The 13,083-nt window shown below is 31.9% G+C and overlaps 1 protein-coding gene across 1 annotated transcript; it reads left to right on the top strand.

Moving 5' to 3' along the window:
- The first annotated feature begins 6,816 nt into the window (after window positions 1-6,816).
- Window positions 6,817-12,664, top strand: LOC111879692 (floral homeotic protein PMADS 1). Its single transcript, XM_052764173.1, has 7 exons — window positions 6,817-7,374; window positions 7,590-7,656; window positions 8,009-8,070; window positions 8,196-8,295; window positions 8,379-8,420; window positions 8,506-8,550; window positions 12,172-12,664. The coding sequence occupies exons 1-7, from the start codon at window positions 7,187-7,189 to the stop codon at window positions 12,364-12,366; spliced, it is 699 nt and encodes a 232-aa protein (XP_052620133.1). The 5' UTR covers window positions 6,817-7,186; the 3' UTR covers window positions 12,367-12,664.
- Window positions 12,665-13,083: the final 419 nt, after the last annotated feature.

The following is a 13,083-nucleotide window of genomic DNA, read 5'->3' as shown; positions in this document are numbered from 1 at the left end:
TCCTCAGAACACCCAAGTACCGGCTCATCCGAGCCTGCTCTGTGGCCACCAGCTCGGGGCAAAACATCGCCCTCTCATGAAACTTCCGCGTGATCGCCGCCACCGAGTCAGTACCCTGCTTGAGGGTTAAGAACTCCTGAACCAATCGTTCCCGCTCCACCGGGGGAACGTACTCATCCCTGAACATGGCAGTGAACCCCTCCCATGTCACTGCCGTAGTTTCTGCCAAAGTGAAGTTCGCCGTCACGAACTTCCACCAGTCCTTCGCTCCCAGACGGAGCTGGTTCAAAGCGAATCGTACCCTCAGGTGCTCCGGGCATGAACAAGTGTAGAAGCACCCCTCTATATCTGCGATCCACCTCATCGCAGCAATCGGATCCTGCGTCCCATCGAACTCTGGTGGCTTCGTGTTGCTGAACTCTCGGAACAGCAACGAGTCACCCCCCTGTGGCCTAGCAGCGGCCACAGCTGCGGTAGCTGCAGCGGTTGCAGCCTCAGTCAATGCGGCGTACCGCTCATCGAACGTCTCCATCAGGGTGGTCTTAATAGACCCAAACATCTCTGGGATTTCAGCCCGGATCGCCGCCGCTACCTCCTCGTGAATCATCTGACGAATCTCCTCGTCACTCACACCGCTCGAACTCGCTCCGTGGCGTGGTCTAACCATGATGTCTCTGAAATACAACATAAAACTATCAGAGACTCCAGCGAGTGTAATCGCACTCGATAACGCAACCCTACTCAGTCTCCGATATCCAGGGATTCTTACTTGGGCCTCCCACTGACCCGGTGTCCTCGGTAGTACGGGCCCAATACTACCGACCACACCGCATCAGCGTTCATCCCAAGTCTTCCTCCCCAAACTCCGGATAGTGAGTACTCTACTTCTGATATGCACTATCTACCCGCATACTAGCAAAGCATCTCATATAGGCAAACTTCCCTAGACTAAGGCATCACAAATCAGGCCACTCTAGTCCTATCATGAATACCTAGTCTTCTAGCATGCATAACAATTCATATCATATAATATTGTAAGGTATTTTGGGGATCTTTACCGTTCGGGCGCTGACTGATCATACACACTGCTTCTTTCTTGCTTACCACAAAACCATTTACAAAAGTTTATGCCTTTATTTAAAAAGTTTCCTCAAATCCTCGGTTTGAGTTCAGTTACCCCCGAAGGTGCACCCGAATCCCTCAAACCAAGGCTCTGATACCAATTGTAACAACGCAAATTTTCAAACAAATTTTTCATTTTTAAAATATAATTATTTCCATTCAAAACAAGGCATAAATAGTTTAAGTATTCTGTCAAATACAAATATTCAAAATCCCAAGATCATAAAAGCATTCTTCAGTGTGTATCGATCACGCCGGCGCCTTCCCACGGTCCTCGCTAGTACCTGAAACACATACATAACAACTGTAAGCATAAATGCTTAGTAAGTTCCCCAATATACAACTTACGCACATACGCTTTTCCAGGCCCTGACCTTCCGGTCATCAACACCACGCCTTCCGGCCCATAACATATTCGCCTTCCGGCCCATAACATATTGCCTTCCGGCCCACGTAACATACATAGCACATATAACAAATATCTTACCGCATATAGCATACATATCACATATCGTATCTGACCTTCCGGTCACACAGTCAAACCCTTCCGACTACAGTATAGTGAGAAGACTCACCTCGTGAATGCTGAAAGCTAGCAAATCCTGAAATCACTCGTGCACAATCCGACGAGCTACAACCTCCCTATAACATCACATATCTCATTAACACTTATATCTTCTAAGTGTGACTATCCCTAAGAAGTCAGACTTAGGTCAACTCTGGTCAACGGTCAACGGTCAACTCGACCGGACTCGGCGAGTACCATGGCGACTCGGCGAGTCTAGACGTCCTCCAACTCTCCGGGATTCCCTATCTACTCGTCGAGTATCCTCCTTGACCCGACGAGTTACTCCTGGAAGAATCGCGGGGCCACCCCGACTCAACTCGCCGAGTCTGAAGAACAACTCGACGAGTCCCAGTAAATCTTCAAGCTACTCGCCGAGTCTGCTCATCGAACTCGGCGAGTCCATGCCATGCAACCGCTCAAACTGCATCCTAAGGTCAGAACTGCTTCGACCATTCCTAGGTCTGGCCTTCCTAGGATGATCTACCACGTGAAGTCCTCATTTTAGTGCTCATGATACACCATGTGATTCATAACTTACATTTTGACCTAAGGCATAAGGATTCCAATCCAAAACCTTCATCAATTCCCGAAATGCATAGACATGGGACATTCTGGACCTCCAAGGGTCTCAATACAGGGTTACACTCATTTAGGGAACTAGGGTAACAGTCAATCTAATCACACAAGGGTTCCATAAACCCTAAATCCATAAATACATCAATATAGCAAAGCATACACGAATTCTTACCTGGATGATGTATTCTCTGTGTCCCCAATCCTCAGAATGTGACCCCCTTGCTGCTCCTTTAGCCAATCTCTTCTCTTCCTTGCACAATCACTCTTCTATAATCAATAATGGCCTATGATCCTTGCTCCAGATGCACCCAATCGATTTAGGGTTCTTCTCAGAAGGCTAAAATGAATAATGACGGCCAATAAGTCTCCTTTATACGTCCCAAACCTGAACGGTTAGGGTTTTCGCTAAACAGCGTCGACTCGCCGAGTCCATATCTGGACTCGTCGAGTCCAGTCGCGATCCCGCGACCAAGTCTGCGATCCTACTCGGCGAGTCTAGGCTCCAACTCGCCGAGTCCCCTCTTAAATCACCCCAAAACATAATTTAATAATACCTGAGATTTCGGGCTGTTACAAAGGTTCATAAAAAATCTTACTGTCATTTGAAGAGCATCGTCAAGAGGTTTGTTCAACATATATTTTGGGGGATCAAACGGGTTTCTACGATGGTAGAGTTTATGATGGTGGAAGTGGATTATACGGAACCAAAGAGCGATTGATAATATTCCTGCCATTGAAAACACCACCACAATTTTTAGAGTGGTCTTAACTAGAACTGATGGCTTCAGTGGTCGTGGAAGATAAAGAAGATGAGTCTAGGACGGTTGTGATGTATCAAGATTTACTAGTGGAGAAGGTAGACCAGGGTAAACAGTGGCCGACGTATGTTTCCTGCATATCAATTGTATCTCAATTAATATGTAAATGAAGATCCGTCTTGGCTAATGTTATATAACATGTATTCCTTCCTCTTGACCAATTCAGTTGGTGCCCAACATTACGGAATACTGGTTCATCTTTGAACGATTCTCTCATATTTTAAGTAAAAAATTAGGAGATGGCCATTTGAATTAGTCTTCGTTGAATGACCCATCGATATCCTTATCCTTAGCCTTGACTTATCTATTTGTTGACCATTCGATGCATAAAGTTATTGTATAAATCACATAAAGAGTTATACCTCTTAAAATTCAGCATTTTGGGATATATATATATATATATATATATATGAAACATAATTGTCTAGACATAGTTGATAGCTGAGATGATTAATGATTAACGGTGGGAAAATAGACATCACGTTGAGAAAGAAGTCAAGAACAACGTTATCATCCGAAAAGCTTCCTAGGATTTGGCGTGTACGTAAACCCGCCACCTCGCACGTTCGCCCTTTTGTCCACCAAACCAACTTATGCTATATCACTCGTTTCCACTTTTCTTAAAGGTTTGATTGTTATATCTTGTTAAAACTAAATAATTAACATATAGTATATATTACTTAATTTAGTTTATAAATCATGGAAATATCATATAATGAATAGTGCAAATGAACCACACGTTTATCCGGCCATTTGTTGGAAAATTCGTTTATATTTTTATTTGATAAATAAACAACTATTGTTAATATTTTTTTATCTATTTAGTTAAAAGAACACAAACGATGATATCTTTTTATTTATGCTCATAAACATTCATTCGATTATGTTCTATAAAACCAGTGATGCAGAAAGTTTTATAATTTTTTGTTTGAATGTGTTTGTTTATATATATATATATATATATATATATATATATATATATATATATATATATATATATATATATATATATATATATATATATATATATATATATATATATATATATATATATTCAATTGAGAAAATAAAAAAGGTTGAGAATGGTGGAATCATTCTCAGCCACTCATTTAATCTAAGCATAAAAAGACACGGTGGCAAACTTGTAAATATGTTAATAATCTTCAATGTCAAATACGTAACTATAATTCGATAACAGTTCGTGACTTCGTTCATCCTCAAAATTTCTCCTCCAACCTTCAACAATCATCCAAATTTCTTCAACTAAACCATCATCAATGTCATCCAGTGTTAATCAATCATCAATATTCAGAGCTGGGAGATTCGCCGTTCAAGACAAATTCGCAACCCAAATTCATCAATTTCATCAATTTGTTAAAGTTTGGAACTGGAATTTCCCAGATTCGCAAACGAAATCAGTTGGAATCGGAATTTCTTCGTTGTTCATGAAATTGGAATCAGAGTTCTTGACTCGCAGTCACGGTCGACATTGAAGGACTCAGAATCGGTACTCACATGTTCCCAATCGGATTTCGGAAATCAAAATCAAAATGAGAAATCGATCAGACATAGGTGTCGCGTCTGAAGTCGAAATCGGAAGTATATGATGATTTGGAATTGATAACTTGATGTTTTTAACATTTTTAAAATAGTTAACTTTGTATGCACTCCAACTGTTTGATGAAATGCATAAACTAAATTACCACGTTATATTCATATATGAATATGTTTTCTCACATGAATCAGTATATGATTATTAAAACAAAAAAACGAATATGCAAGTCTGTATGTTATTCATATATGAATAACATATCAAAATTATATATATTTATGAAAACACATTGTAATAATTATATGTGAATATATTGTGTAATATTCATAAGTGAATATATTATCTAATATTAACAAGTGAATATACTATGTATTATTCACATGTGATATACCATGTAATACTATGTAATATTCAGATATGAAAATATTATCTAATATTCATAAGTGAATATACAATCTAATATTCACAAGTGAATATACTATGTAATATTCACAAGTTAATGAATCGTCTAATATTTAAATATGAATATATTATGTTTAGTATATGCTATATTCATATATGAATGATACTTAAAATGTAAAAAAAATTAACCATAGTTTTTATTCATAAGTGAATAATAAATGTACTGTAGAAAAAACTTGATTCATTTTTATTCAATTATGAATAATGATAGCTGAAAATATAAAAAAATAAATTTTTTATTTTATTTTAAAACTATATCAATATGGACGTCTATTTGTAAAGAATAAAAAATCATGAATTTTGGTATATTTAAAATAATTTTTCGATAAAAATAACTCTTAAAATTAAAAAAAAAAACGAAAAAGACTATGTTTTTGTATATATTAAGTTAATGTTTAACATAGTTTAAGGAAATATGTTTTGTTGGAAAACACATGTTTATTCTTTTCTTATTTCTGCTGGTACGACGGAGGCTTTTGCGGCAAAAATAAATGAGTGGGTGAGAATGATTCCCCCATTCTCAACTTTTTTTTTTCTCAATTGAACTCTCCTATATATATATATATATATATATATATATATATATATATATATATATATATATATATATATATATATATATATATATATATATATATATATATATATATATATATATATATATATATATATTTATGTTTATTTGTTTATGTTCGTTTATTATAGTTTATAAATATTCGTTTTACATCTTTACGAATATAAATGAATGAACTAGACCTCTTTCATGTATGATCGTTTTGCCGCTTATAATAAAAATAGTGGAGTAACCTTAGGTATTTTCTTTTCCTTTTTCTTACAGGACATTGTCATTTGTCCACCATTTATTTGCTACTTCTTTTTCATCTCTCGATTTCATTATTTATTTCATTTAGCCGTTTAAGCTCCATTTAGAGTATTTGCACTACTTTCCTGCATCTATTTAGTGTTTACACCGACTTAGTCTCTGCATTTATATTTTAGTACATGTTAATCTTTTTTTATATCTTATGCTTACATGTGAAAGAGTTGTTCAATCCTTAAAGATATAAAATTATACATCTATCTCCTATTACTATATTTTTTGAACGATAAATATAACTTACTCCTATATTACTCATAAATCCACCTATCTCTCGTTACTAAATTGTAATGAGATTATAGCTTGATGTTGATGTACATGTTGCTAAGTGTTGAATTATCATGTATGTTTGATTTTTGTGTGGATTTACTCCTTCGAAGCACACAGTTTTCTTTTTGTTGAAAGAGAAGAGTTGAGACTAAAGACTAAGGATGCATTTTCTAATCCATATTTAATAAATGATAGTTTCGTAATTATTCAAAATTCAAGACAATGATGGTTTATATATTTCCTAAGATTGTAACAATAAGATGCTATTTTTTTATTATTAAATAGACTTAATAAGGATACAACTTAACCCTATAAGCTATACATACATTCATTAGTTTTTAATATGATACAAAGATAACAACTTAATAGACAAAGTAATCGCACTTTTGCCAATCAAGTTCTAACTTTTTATATTTTTATCTTTATTTAATTCGTCTTCAATTTTTTGTGTATATTGTTGTTCTATAAAATATTTTCTAACATCATTTCATTTATCAAGATAATATAGGTGCATTTAAACCTAACATATTTTATCAAATTCCCAAAAATTAACCAATTCAGTTATCCTAAATTCGTAACATGTATTTTTATTTTACAAAACAAATATGAGTAAAATTACTAGAATACCCTTTGAAAGTGAACATACAAGGGTTCTAAATGTAATTGGCTAATTAAACCGCTTTATGAATCTCTCCTACCCTTTTCTCTTTTCGGGCAATGGCTTCCTATTTCTAGCAACAATTCCACCTCCCTTTCTTCCTGTTCCTTTCCCTCCCCCATTCTTGACACACGTTTTCTGTGTCCATCTCTCCCCACCACACAAATTCAAACACAGTTTCTGTGTTCTTTCTCTTCACAAGCAACTTTTTACGAAAACCTAATGAGAACAACATTTCGGATAGATCGATAGATTGATAAAGCTTTGCTAAAAAAGGAGATCAATGGCGAGAGGAAAGATCCAGATAAAGAAGATAGAGAATTCGACAAACAGGCAGGTGACGTATTCCAAGAGGAGAAACGGATTGTTTAAGAAGGCGAGTGAACTCACTGTGCTGTGCGATGCAAAGGTGTCGATTATCATGGTTTCATGTACTGATAAGCTTCATGAATACATCAGTCCTTCTATTACGTACGTATTAGATTTTGTTATATATATATATATATATATATATATATATATATATATATATATATATATATATATATATATATATATATATATATATATATATATATATATATATATATATATATATATATATATATATATATATATATATATAGCGTTTCTAACTTTTTTCAGTTCTTATTGATTTTGATTATACGGATGAATGTTTGGATCAGGATGAAGCAGTTCTTCGATCAGTATCAGAAGGCAACAGGAATCGATCTCTGGAACTCTCATTATCAGGTAACTATTTATAAAAGATTTTAGCCGAAAATTTTGTCAGAAAGTGTTAAAATCTGGGATTCGACTATCATCATTGATTTCAAATGTTATATACAATTATACAAACTATAACTTAATTAGAGAAATTATAAATAAGTAACGATTAATTCATTGATTAGAAAAAGTTATTATTATTATTATTATTATTATTATTATTATTATTATTATTATTATTATTATTATTATTATTTTAAGAAACGTAATAAACAAATAACTGGAATACGTGTTATATATTGTATTTAAAAAAGGTAATAATTTTCACAGGATAAATGCCATACAAAAGTTATTAATGTTTTTACTAATTTTCATGCAGAAAATGCAAGAGGAACTGAGACAGCAAAAAGAGGGAAACAGAAATCTTAGGAAGCAAATTAGGTTTCAATTTTCATTTTTCTTTTATTTAATTTATAGTTTGGTTAAAAAAAATTATCCATATTATTCTACACAAAATTGAAAATAAATACATTCTTGAATTCTTTTGTCTTTCTTTTACTTGGTAGGCAAAGATTGGGTGATTGCTTGGAAGATCTAAACTTTGAAGAATTGCTTGCGCTTGAAAAAGATTCACAAGAGGCTGTCTACATTATTCGTGAACGCAAGGTTCATTTCTTTTAAATATATATCGACTTCAATTTTATATTTAGAAACATAATTCCCTCTAATTTTTTTTACCAAAATTACAGCTCAAAGTCATTGGTAATAAAGTGGAGACTTCCAAAAAGAAGGTAATTGATGATACTATAATTTCTTTTTTCTTCGAAAATTGTTTTTTTTTTTGTTATTTTTTTTTTCTGATTATTGGTAATTCAGGTGAGAAGTGCCCAAGATGTATACAAGAAACTCATGCATGAATTTGTAAGCTTTCTCATATTTCTTCAATCTTCACATCTTGAATTGAATTTGTGTAGAAAAAAATAAGCAACAAAATATGATCAAACAAATACATTCATATATGATTTTAGAGAGAATACATACAAATGAAACATATACTTTTGGCCATCTAAGTTCTTAGTTATAAGGATTCATTTACATTTTGAACATCGGTTTTCCTTCTCTTTGAAAAAGAACTCAAATATGGTTTTTAAATCTGTCTTACATGTCTATTTAGTTTTATTGATTTTGAAACAAAGATGCAAATGTTTGACGTATAAAAAAGTGTAAATTGACTTTTAATTTTGAGACAGGTATAAATTTCTAGTAAATGCAACATATAATAATAATAATAATATACCAATAATTTGGGATAATCGCAAAAAGGAAAAACAAAAAACCTTCCGAAATTAGGGAATATGGAGAAATAACCAAATTTAATTTTCGATTTTCCAAAGATAACTATCATGTTTGAAATGAGGCATTTAAATTAAAATACGACTTTATGTCACATGAAAGTACGTTTCTTACAATATATATATATATATATATATATATATATATATATATATATATATATATATATATATATATATATATATATATATATATACACATTCAATTTAAATAAGTGTTTCGGTTATTTTTGGTCACTTAACTTTTGGTTTTGTGCTAATTTGGTCACTTAACTCTTTTTTAAGTTTTAAAATATAATCAATCTTTTGACGTTGTGCTAATTTAGTTACTTAACTTTTAGATTTGTACTCATTTAGTTACCTAACTTTTAAAATTGTACTAATTTAGTTACTAAACTTTTGAAAAAATTTAAAAGTTCAGTGACTAAATGAGCACAATTTTAAAAGTTATGTGACTAAATGTGACTAAACCTGACCAAACCAAAGGTTAAGTGACTAAATGAGCACAAAACCAAAAGTTTGACGACCTTTTAAAACATAAAAATAGTTAAATGACCAAATAAGCAAAAAACCAAAAGTTAAATGACAAAAAATGACCTAAACCCTTTAAATTATGGATTGTGGATTTCTTATAGGAAAACAACGTCCTCGGATATTTTAAAAACTTTTCTGAATTATGATAAATAAATATGAAATATTGAGAAAATGTATCTTATTTACTAAAATTTAAATAAAAAGTTAAATAAACAAACTAAGAACTAAGTTATTGTACCACACATGACACATGAAATATATCATTTAATTGAAAAAAACATTAATAGTAGACATTTTAGATTTACGGAAATTTTATTAGAAAAATATTTGGTACAAATAATAAAAAATATACATAATATATCATTAAGTGCTGAAAAATTCATTTCAAAATTAACGGTTATTATGGCAAATGTAGAAAAGTTAGGTTATATATCAATACTCTACCAATAACGTTTGGTTTGTTTGTGAATATCATATAATATTTTTTATTATCACTGTTACTATTATTATAATGATTTGTAATGAATGGTTAATAACATTTTTTTTCTTTAGAAAAAACCATTGTTTTTAAAAATTGATATCATAAAGTACACAACTAGAATTTTGTGTTAAGAAAATATCATTAAATAATGGATTTAATATATTTTGTGAACAAAAATGTTTATTACCTAATTCTTACATTTTTTTAAAAAAATAATATTTTATAAAAAGAAAAAACTGTTTGTCGATTATTGATGACATTAATATGACAAAATGCATTTTTTTTTTCTGAAGTTTAATATAAACCTCAACTTTTTGGCTTTATTGTCATTTTGGTCTAGTTTGTACGTGTAAATTAATGGAAATGGGAAGCCATAGGTAGCAATAACATCATCTTCTTGCTGCTTCTTCTGATCATCTACAAAGCTCATCCTCCTACCCATGGCCATTCATCGGAGAGTGAACACATTTAATAGTGGATGAGTACAATTACAAGGTTTGAACAAGAAAAACACATACATTACAGAAATCATAAATCCAAACAGAAAAGAATTTAAAATTTGAAGAAGAATACCCAAAAAACCCAAACAAAAATAACTTAAACTTTGAACGATGCTCAAGAAGGAAGAAATCAACATCGATTACTGAAATCATAAATCACAAATGGAATAATCAAGAAAAAAATTCACGAAGACCCAATTCACAAGTCTAAAATCCAAGATCAAATGATTAAGAAATAGAAAATTCATGAACACCAAATTCAAATATCAGAAATCCTCAATCGATTGATCACGCAAGAAACAAGAAAACCCAAAAAAAAGCCAACAGGAAGATCAAGCATATCTCATTCTCATCTCTCTCATCAGAAAAAGTCATCACGGCTAGATGGATTCTAGTAAAAAACACGAGACCCATTTGCTCCGACCTGATTCTCTATTTGGACACAAGACCTATTTGAGACACCTCTTGCAAAAGGTTCTTACACACCCTTGTGATCTAGACCTTCTCTGATACGCATATACGACAACAAGTTAAAGAAGCTCCTATGCACCAACTCTTGAAGTTGCTTAATTCTTATACATTTCTTTCTCTAAAATCGATCTTGAAGAAGAGAAAATCTCCAAACCTCACTTCTATTAACTTCAATCAAAGCCTCTAATGTTATCAGAGTTTGGATTTCTGATTTCTGGTAATGTGGATGTTTTTTTAGGAAAAAGACAATCAGGTCAAGAAGAAGAAGAAGAAGAAGAGAGAGAGAGAGAGAGAGAGAGAGAGAGAGAGAGAGAGAGCTCATATTTATTTATTAATAAAAAATTTAATTAAATAGAAAAAATATAAAAATATATGAGGAGGACATTTCAGTCTTTTCAGTTTTTCGAAGGACCATTTCCACGTACAAACTAAGTCAAAATGTCATAAAGCCAAAAAAATCGAGGTTTGAACTAAACCTCGAAAAAAATACATACAGGGACCATTTTTTCAATTTTGTCCATTAATCCTTATAACTCGTAAGGATATTACTTATTATTATAGGACATTTTCAACCAAGCGCCATTTTAATGTAAAAAGTAGTGTACATCTTGTCCGACCAAATATAATTTCATACATACTATGTCAATTTTATTTATTCATACATATCTAGTTTATTTAAGTTTCAAGTTTGAGTTTATATATTTGAAATTAATTTAATTTAGTTTATTTAAGTTGTTTCAAGTTTGAGTTTATATTTTTAAAATTAGTTTAATTGTATTGCAAAATATTTCTATGAATAAATGTGTGGTGTTTATTTAAATATATCTTTTATTAATAATATGTTTGTTTTAATAATATCACAATTACGTTGACTCAATTAAATACAACTTATTTGTTTGATTATCTTTATAATTTTTAAAGTTATTGTAGCAAAATATGTAAGATAGATTTGTAAAAAACTAACAACCGGGCGTATTTTTACAAACTAAATAAATTAGAAAAGAAACTGGAAATATAGATAATTGTTTTTGATATAGATAATGGTATGTGGTTCACTAATTATTTGTGTAAAAAATGGTATTACATATAGTGATGGCCTTACTACTAGTCTTAGTAGTTCTTATCGGGAGTAAACAATAATAATAATGATAATTTTAATAATACTAGTATTATTGCATTTTAAGTTTTATCGACATAAATACAGGATTTAAGAGGAGAGGATCCACAATATGGGATGATAGAAGATGGGTTGGAGTACGAAAATGTCTATGGATACCCACAAATATCTCCACCAAACATCCTAACTCTACGATTACAGTCAGAGCATCCCAACAACCTTCATATCGTACCCGGTGGAGCTAATGCATCCGACATGACCACTTATGGTTTGCTTGGGTAGGACAATGCATATTGCTAACTAATGAATTGATTGAATTCCAAAAAAATTCAATCGTGTGAACTGGTTACGTTTCATAAAGTTTTGCCTTGTTTGGTTGGCATATGATAGACATTTTGAGTGTTTCTTATTTTCTGTTTTGAAGTAATTCACATATATGGTGTTTGCTTTATCCATATATCATTTTTTGAGTTGGTTTTGAAGTAATTCACATATATGGTGTTTGCAAGTTACCATACATTTTCCATCATTAAAAAGTTTGACATATTTCAATATACAAATGGAAACAGTTTTAATTTTATCAAGCAAAGTTACAATTTTAATTTTATCAAGCAAAGTTGAGATAACAAAAATTTCAAATATATTCAAGATGATGTGTTCACATGGATGAGAAATGTTACACAATGATCATTTGCATCTTAATTTTATGATATGAGTTTTGATGATATGTCGGACTTCCATGTGGTAAAGAGTGGTTATGTCACACCCCAAAATCAAGAACGGTGGAAATGTTCTGGGGCGGAGGACGTCATGTAATGTATCATAACAATGCAAAGTAGTAAACACGCAACAACATCATCCATTGCATTAATAGTGTAATTTTAATTACATGTGAGTTCTTTCATAGTATAATTCTACAAAATGAATATTCAAAATAAAAGACGAGTCTTGACCGCTCCGTCTTCACAAAACCTGGTAGTCGTACTTGTCTATTTGTGA

This window comes from Lactuca sativa, chromosome 5 (genome assembly GCF_002870075.4).
Source record: "Lactuca sativa cultivar Salinas chromosome 5, Lsat_Salinas_v11, whole genome shotgun sequence".
Lineage (NCBI taxonomy): Eukaryota > Viridiplantae > Streptophyta > Magnoliopsida > Asterales > Asteraceae > Lactuca > Lactuca sativa.
This window is presented reverse-complemented; position numbering and strand designations above follow the sequence as displayed.

Excerpts from the sequence above, each read along its gene's own strand:
- LOC111879692 (XM_052764173.1), top strand. The coding sequence starts at position 7,187 with ATGGCGAGAGGAAAGATCCAGATAAAGAAGATAGAGAATTCGACAAAC. Across the intron at positions 8,421-8,505 it reads TGGAGACTTCCAAAAAGAAG|GTGAGAAGTGCCCAAGATGT; the intron begins GTAATTGATGAT and ends TTGGTAATTCAG. Across the intron at positions 8,551-12,171 it reads AGAAACTCATGCATGAATTT|GATTTAAGAGGAGAGGATCC; the intron begins GTAAGCTTTCTC and ends ACATAAATACAG.